A 9016-nucleotide genomic window follows, 5' to 3' on the forward strand; every position below is an offset into this window, starting at 1 on the left:
TAAATACATCATCACCTCACCACTTCACCGTATCACCACATCACCACTTCATCTCACCAGATTACTTTATTTCATCACCTTACCCTTTCACCAACTCACCACTTTGTCAACTCACATCATCACCTCACCACATTACCACTTTATCTCACCACCACACTACCTTACCATTTAAATACCTCGACACATCACCACTTCACCAACTCACCTCTTTATCTCACATCACCACTCATCGCCTCACCCTTTAACCTACTTACCAGTTTGTCAACTCACCACATCACCATCTCACCACTTCACCATCTTACCACTTTAACACCTCACCACTTCACCAACTCGCCACCTAATCTCACCAGATCGCAATCTCACCATCTCACCACTTCACTACTTCATCTTATCACTTCGTCATTTCTCCAGCTTACCATTTTGTCTCACCACATCACTACCTCACCACTTAAATAGATCATCGCCTCACCACTTCACCATTTCACCACATCACCAGCTTTTCTCAGATCATCACTTTATCTCACCACACCACTACCTTACCATTTAAATATCTCAACACATCACCAACTCACCCCTTTATCCCACATCACTACTTTATTTCATCAACTCACCACCTCATGATTTAAACATCTCAACACTTCACCAACTCACCACATCACTACCTTACCAATTAAACACCTCACCCCTGCAGCACCTCACCACTTCATCTCATCACCTCATCACCTCACTACTTCAACAAATCACCATCTCACCACTTGCATTTTGTTAAAGGCTTCAGTAAAGTTATTGCTTTTCATATTGTTCTGATTTGAGCTCCAGCATGAAATGAAAGCTTATTTTTCTGTAATGACTTTGTGCTAAATACCTCCGACTCCTCATGCTGCATGTGCTTTACACCACTCACACGAGCATGTCTGAAACACGTTAGCCAATTAATCTTTTCCTCTTTTCTGTCTGTTACCTGTGGCGGTTTCCTTCCAGAGACTGAAATGTGACTAAATCCCTGCTATTCCATTTGGCATTACTGCTGCTACTGCCCTCCCTCCAGCTGCCAGTCTGGGATAGTGGTTGTCCCCTAACATTCAGCTGTTCAATGCTGTTGAAGTGGCTGCTGCTTGCACTCCTAAATCCTTTGCTGCCACTGCTGATAAAACTGCTGTTCCAAGATCTTCTACTGCTACATCTGAAGCTTTACTACAACTTTTACTGCTGCCACCGTAACTGCCACTCCTCAAGTTCATGCTGCCACTATTAGTGATGATGCTGAGATGATGCCATTCAGTGGCAATGTTCTTGCTGTCCCCTTTAAAGCTCCCACTAAAACTACTGCTGATACTACAAGTTGTCACTTCAAAATACTTTTGCTGCCACAACCAGGGAAGCTGCCACTTTTAAAGCTTTTCCAGCCACTAAACTGTCTACTTTAAAGGTTGTGCTGCCACTACCAGCACTAAAATGGGCATGCACGAAGCTTCCGCTACTACGTAACTTCTGAAACTAACACTTCAAAATCTGCCACTATAGGTACCACTGAAGCTGCCTCGCCTTCATTTTTGCTGCCACTGCTAGCCTAACCTAACTTTCTTAACGCTCTTGCTGACACCAGCTTCCGCTGCCTCTTCCAAATCTGCATCTTCTAACATTGCTGCCACTTTCCCTAAAGCTGCCACTTTAAAGCTTCTGCTGCCACCATGACTGAAACTGCCTTTCCTTAAGCTTCTGCTCTCGCCAGTTGTGATCTTCCAACCTTTTGCATCCACTTTTGAGGTTTCGGCTGCCACTACCACCTAAGCTGCCACCTCTGAAGCTCCTGCTGCCACGCCTGAGCACATCACTGAAACATTATCATGAGTCTTCTCACCGACTCTCACTGACGCTTTATTTTAAATCATATTTTCCCTCCCTAACCGTCCCCCGCTCCCTCTCCCCCCTTGACTGTTTCAACAGGAGCGCCGGGAACCCCCATCCAACTTTTACTGTAGCGAACAAGGACCCCCAGTCCCTCGCTCACCCATCACCACTGAACACCACTTCCCAGAATGCCACAACCCAGCGGGTCCTCAGCATGACGTGGGAAGAGCCAGACCTCAGCGGATTGTTGAGGGGCAGCCCGCGCAGCCGCCTGTCCCTTCAGGATGCCCCGCGCCTCTTCTTCAAGTGAGCGGCGGCAATGACTTATCGCCCTGGGAGCGGAGGAGCAGCGCCGAGGTTTCATCGCTCTCTGAGCTAGACGGGGACGATTTGCAGATTACAGAAGTTTAAAGAGCGTGAATATTTACTACAGTTTAATTCCAGACGACGAGACGAGGGACTGCGGCACGGACGCGAATGATGTTGTCGGGATGACCGGGAGCCCGGATGAGCAGTACAGTGTGGAACTCTGTGTACACAGCTGGATTATGGGATTGGTCTATCATCCATGACTGCGGGATGCTGTAGTTTGTACTACAGACTGACATTCCAGCACAAACGTTCAGTCTGGTCGGAACGGGAAGTTCGGAACTGAAGATTAAGACCTGTGATATGTTTGGGATACATTAAACACTCAATCTTTTCCTTTTTTTTCTTTTGTCCTCAGGTACCTGCTGGCTTTTATCTCCTGTATCATGTTTTATTTATCCTAAACTAATAGATTCAACAGGGGTGTAACGATACGCATAATGTTCCAAACTTAACATGAGGTTCTTGAAGCGACACACAGACGCCTTTATTCAAAGCGACTTACAACTAAGACTATCCATTGCAAGCAATTGAGGGTTAAGGGCCTTGCTCAAGGGCCCAACAGTAACATGCTGGCAGATGTGATGCCTGAACCAGCAACCATCCGATTACTACTCCTGTACCTTAACCCTTGAGCTACCCTTGCCCATCTTTTTGCATTGACTTAATTTGTAGGCGGTGCAATGGCTCGGTGGGTATCACTGTCACCTCACAGCAAGAAGGTCTTGGGTTCGATTTCCGGGTGGAGCCCGTGTCTGCGTGGGTTCCTCCAACAGTACAAAGACATGCAAGTGAGGTGAACTGGAGATACAAAGTTTGATATTAAACCTGAACTGATGAACCTTGTGTAAGCAGTAACTACCTGTCCTGTCATGAATGTAACCCAAGTGTGTAAAACATATGGAGGAACACACTACTCTCTACATATTCCTCCACCATTCGTTCCGGTGCCTTGACCAGACAGTAGGAGTCGCTCTCGCAGCAGCAGGGATGTCGCACCCCGTCTGTCCTTCCCTCTCTCAGACACGGCTAGTTGTGTCCGTTAAGCACCACCACCGGGACTCGAACCCAAGACCACAGGTCCACCCAGGCATCCATATATCTACCATGAACCAAATGTATTGTATTGTTATAGATGACAGTACATATTAGATCATGAAATGTGTGTATCGTTACACCTCCAGTGTTGATGGAACTCGTTCAAACAATTTTATCCTTAAATTTTATAGATTTTAGAACGTTTTTGTTGGGTGACTTTTCTTTTATTTGCAGTGGATGAGAGTACGGCAAAAAATCTGACAACACAAACATAATCTGATTGCACATCCAGTTAGAGGAAATATGCTCTCAGTGAAAATGTTTCATGATTCTGAGTCAAATAATCTGGGTTGCCAGATTTCAGCTTTGTAGAAAATCCTTTACATTTGAGGCGTTTCGCAAACGCTTTTATCCAAAGTGACTAACAGGTTATGACTGAATAGATTTCAAGCGATTCAGGTTTAAGTGGCACCGTTGTGGTGCTGTGGCTTGAACCGGCAACCTTCTGATTACTAGTCCAGTACCTTAAGCCCTAAGCTACCATAAAGTACCATAAAGGGTAAGAAACCATAGAGACAAAATTTGCTGGTTTAAAACTGTACACATGGGGTGCACGGCTTACATTCTAATGCGCTAGCTCACCACCGCTGAGATCTCCAGCTGCTCTGGAGTTAAAATCTCAGCTATTTCGTCAATCTGGCCAGGCGTCCGAGTCACAATTGGCCGTGTCTGAGAGAGAGAGAGGGTGGTTGTCTGGGTTCCTCAGTGCTGCTGCAGATGTGACGTCTGCTGGCTGGTTGAGGTGCATGCACAAGGGGGGGAGAAATCGCAGAGCAGTGTAGCGTGTCTCTCCAGACCCAATGAAGCTCTGAAGAGTCTCGTCACTGGTCTCCTCTGTCAGGGCAGGGGTGGTGCAAGCCATGGAAGTATTACAGTCAGGGCAATTGGAAACGACTAGATTGGGAGAAAAGGGGAAAAATTATAACAGTGATGGTTCTACACGGACATGTTTAAGTGCAACACTTTTCTGTTTATTTAAGAGTATAAGAGAACAGAATGAAACAGCGGGTGCTTTGCATTTTATGGAAATAATCTTTTTTGTTTAGGTAAAAACGCTCTGTGGCTGGTTGCTAGTTGCATTTTGAAGGCTGCATAACATTGGTTTAGAGCCACTGTTACATTTTTATATTTGATTTTGAAAATAAAGTCGACATATTACGGTCTGCAGCAGGAGGACAGCAGTTTATCTCTTGGGGTCTCATTCGGGGTAAAGTTACACTTTTGTTTCACAAAAACAGAGTTTCTCAGTCTCCTGGTGCAGCAGCATCAGGTTAGTGTTAGTATAAGAACACTGAAACGGCTTTGCAAATAATATTATATATATATTATATTATAAAATATTACCAGGCGCCCAGGTGGTGCAGCGGGATATTCCACTAGCACACCAGCGCCGAGATTCTGAACTCCTCGGTTTGAAACTCAGCGTTGCCAAGGGTCAGCTGGGCGCCATCTGGCGGACATAATTGGCCATGCCTGCAGCACGTATCTGAAGGGGGTGGGGACCGGACTATGTGGGTGGGTCATCATACGTTGTGTAAGGACCCTGATTGGCGGAAGAGACGTCTGTGCAGAATGCAGGGGCGAGAAGAGGAGGGCTGTACACGTGTCGGAAGAGGCGTGTACAGCGACGTGCTCTCCTCGGATGCAATCGGGTATCCCTCAGCAGCGGAAGACAATTTTAGTGCGCTAAATCGGGAGGAAACAATTAATTGGCCACCGTATCTGCAGGGGGTGGGGACCGGACTATGTGTGGGTGGGATCTTCATACGCTGTGTAAGGACCCTGATTGGCAGAAAAGACGCCCGTGCAGAATGCAGGCGTGTGCAGCGACATGCTCTCCTCGGATACAATCGGGTATCCCTCAGCAGTGGAAGACAAATTTAGTGCGCTAAATTGAGAGGAAAATGCATTACAAATATACTGTATATATATATATTATGACTTTATTCTCAAATTCACATATAAGAAATGTAACAGTGGCCTTAAAGAACTGCTGTAAGAAAACTAGGCTGTTTTTTTCTGGGGGATTATGGGGGCGAGGTTTACAAATCACGATTTGCTACTGATATATATATATACGTATATTGCATACATCAACCTAAAATCAGAATTAGTTTTGTGTTGTCAGATTTTGTAGCTCCCGGATCTCTCACCCGCTGTACGTTAGGGTTCAGGGTTCAACTTCTACAAGCCAGAGGAAGAAACGAGATCCAGTGATTTGCTGATGAAATTACTGAATATTTTAGAATCACAAACACGCTCTCAGTAACCAGTAACAAGATTTTGTTGGGAAGATGATCGTACTGATGGCTGACGAAGAGCCATCAATCGTCCAATCATACTGTCAATTCTTCTTGTAGATTTGTTTTGGGTTCTGGGTGCTGTAAGAGATCCGTCTCTAAAAATGATGGTATTTGGGGTGATTGTGTCCAGCATCATGTTTAACTGACACTGAATGGTCAGTTGGCTACTAGCCTGGAAGGGTGGATTTGAAGCCACCACATGCTTGGAGAAAATGAAAAGCTGCTCATTTCCATTCTCCAACTAAGCTTACAGATTTACAAGATTGGCTAGTGTTGCTGAGTAGCTAGGACATCAGTGCTAACCTTCCATCCAGAGAACATGGACAGTTCTTCTCTAGGTTTAATCTTTATAAGTTCTTGCCCATTATGCCTGGCATTTAAAGCCTAGTCGCCTTTCCAAGCAATGCCAAGAGGCGTCCAAATTGAAGTTGGCCTTTAATCCATATAATCTGAACCTGCTCAATCTTCTCAAAGCCGGTCAGAAAGGTCCTGATTCAAACCAGTAACTCCTGCAGCTTGTACAACACCATGGCTTGCAGTGAGCTTCAGCACATATGGAGGATCACGCTGTACACTCTGTATTCCTCTACCACTCGTCCCGGGGCCCCAACCAGACAGTCGGAGTTGGCCTGTAGATCTGTAGATCAGGTTTTTTAAACTTTTTTTTAAAGCAATCCACATTATGTCCATTATTTTTACCGCAACACAGGCAGCACAAACAACTCATCAAAATAAAACACAAAACGAAATTAACTTAATTCGTGAAACTGGGGGCGCTCAGGTGGTGCTGCGGTAAAACACACTAGCACACCAGAGCTGACATTTCAAACTCACCGTTTATAGCTCTGCTGGGCGCCTACACGAACAACGATTGGCTGTTGTTCATACAGGGTGGGAGATGGATGGGGACCTCATAACTGATACAATTACGACCTCTGCTGGCTGATTGATGGCGCCTGCACAGAGACTGGGATAAAGTGTTGATCGGGGTGTGGCTCTCCGTACACAAAGCTGATCCGCATACGAACTCACCTTGTGCAGGTGAAAAGATGCAGTCGGTACTGCACACGTGTCGGGGGGCGTGTGTCAATCTCGCTCTCCTCAACCAGGCGGAGATCAGCATTAGTAGAGAGGAAGCGTAATGCACTGGGTAATTGGATACGCTAAAGTGGTAATGAAATTGTCTTAATGAAATTGGTGGCAATCTGGTCCCACTGTGGATTACAACATGTAACCTAAAGCCTCCACAAGAGGGCAATCGTGTACAAGTTCATTTCGTGTTGTGCCTGTTATTATTTGTTTATTTAATCATTATTAAGGGTCACAACCCAGGGTTTGAAAGACCCTGCTGTAGAGTACCCAGACTTCGCGGTGGTAGGCTGGTGCCCGACCTGAACCGTTCCCCGATGCTGAACACAATCCACCTGGTTTTCTAGTCACACTAACTCCACACTAATGTTAGATATGTTCGTAGTTTTTTCTAGGATGAAATATCGGTTCATTCTCTCTCAGTAGCGTCTTCACGCCTCTTTGTGGTTCTGTGCTGTGTTCTGTTCTGATTGGACGGCGCCCGTGTTACCGCGCCGTCTGCGTTCTTGTGTCGACTTGTCCGCCCGTGAACCGCGTTGCACAATTCCTACTTTACAAGTGCCTGCATAGTTTCCACATGACGTCGAGCTGATTTTCATCCTTGGGGTGTTGAGCTCCACTTTCCTAAATCATCTGCATTATTTATTATGTGAAAAAGATTAAACTGACCAATTCTAACTGCTGCTCTCTGCCTCCTGTGTCTTTTATTCTGATGCCGGTGTTTATTAAAGGTGGGAATGTAGGTGTTACTGTTATCATCGCCGTCTCAGAGCGAGGAACATGTTAGAACAGAACCGACAGGAAGTCTTTTCTTCTGCTCGTGTATTTATACACTGTAATGTAAAGCACCGCCTCACTAACACTGAAAATTCCTTCTTCCTAAAGCGCTGGTGTTTTTTTACTTTTTTTTTTTTTTTATATAAATTTTTCCCACTTTTTTACACCCAATTTTCTCCCCTAATCTAGTCGTGTCCAATTACCCTGAATGCATCCTCTATACTGATTCGATCCTACACAATATTTCTTTTATCACGGATCTCAAACATCCAGCAGTCACCTGATCTAAACCCCATCCAGCATTTATGAAGCATCACAAGATGAATATGGAAGAACATGGATCATCAGATTCTTTTTTCTATTTTATTTCTGCATTTTCTCCTAATTTAGTGTAGTCAATTTGTCCTCCGCTGCTGGGGGATCCCTGATTGTAGTCGAGATGGGTATATTGCTTCTCATGCCTCCTCCGACCCGCGCGCAGCCCTTAGCGGAACCCATTTTCACCTATGCATTCTGTGCAGGTGCCTCTCTATCTGCAAATCAGGGTCCTTACACAGCGTTTGAAGACCCCACCCACATAGTCCGGTCACCCCGCCCTAGCAGAAACGTGTCTGCTGCAGGCACTGCCAATTATGCCCTCTAGATGGTGCCCTGTCCACCAGTGGCAACGCTGAGTTTCAAACCAAGGAGTTCAAAGTCTCAGAACTGGTGTGCTAGGGGAATATTCCGCTGCGCCACCTGGGCGCCTGAATCATCAGATTTTGTACAAACTTATGGAGTCCATGCAGCTCGAGTTCATGCTGTCATTCCAGTAAAAGAAAGAACATGCCAAATTTAATATTCATATTAAACATATTACATGGTTTATTCATTCATTTATTCATTGTCTGTTTTACCACCACTTTATCCTAGTCAGGGTGGGTCACGGTGGGTGCAATTTACTGGACAAACAGTAGGAAACACTCCAGACAGGTCGCCACTCCATCACAGGACAAGCGCACGCACACACACACACACACACACACTTTGGGGCAATTCAGTGTCTCCAAATAATCTGACAGCACGTCTTTGTACTGTGGGAGGAATCCGGAGCTCCCAGAGGAAACCCACGTGGACACGGGGAGAACATGCAAACTCCTACCTGGGAATCAAACTCAGGATCTTCTTGCTCTACCTGTTTCCTCCCACAGTACAAAAACGTGCAAGTGAGGTGAATTGGAGATACAAAATTGTCCATGACTGTGTTTGACATTAAACCTAAACTGATGAATCATGGGTAACCAGTGACTACCTGCCCTGTCATGAATAGAAATATAAAACACTCACTCACTAACTTTCTTAACCGCTTATCCAGTTAGGGTCGCGGGGGGAGAGAGGTGTTTGCTGGAACCTATCCCAGCTTTTCAATGGGAGCAAGGCACACAGTAACACCCTGGATGGGGTGCCAGTCCATCACAGGGCAGACACACACATACACACACATTCACCTATAGGGCAATTCAGTGTCTCCAATTAAACTGACTGCATGT

General features: G+C 45.5%; 1 protein-coding gene across 6 annotated transcripts in view; it reads left to right on the plus strand.

Annotated features, from left to right (window-relative positions):
• The window catches only part of plekha1b (pleckstrin homology domain containing, family A (phosphoinositide binding specific) member 1b), a 39882-nt gene extending 32489 nt beyond the window's left edge, over positions 1 to 7393 (plus strand). For 5 of the 6 annotated variants that reach the window (XM_063003219.1, XM_063003218.1, XM_063003220.1 and 2 more), the window contains one exon: positions 1948 to 7393. In XM_063003219.1, the coding sequence (XP_062859289.1) occupies positions 1948 to 2262 (315 nt within the window). In that variant the 3' untranslated portion in view covers positions 2263 to 7393. The remainder of the gene's footprint in view (positions 1 to 1947) is intronic. The other variant, XM_063003223.1, reaches the window with a different exon arrangement.
• The last annotated feature ends 1623 nt before the right edge of the window (positions 7394 to 9016 follow it).

The sequence above is a fragment of the Trichomycterus rosablanca genome, chromosome 10 (assembly GCF_030014385.1).
Source record: "Trichomycterus rosablanca isolate fTriRos1 chromosome 10, fTriRos1.hap1, whole genome shotgun sequence".
Taxonomy (NCBI): Eukaryota; Metazoa; Chordata; class Actinopteri; order Siluriformes; family Trichomycteridae; genus Trichomycterus; species Trichomycterus rosablanca.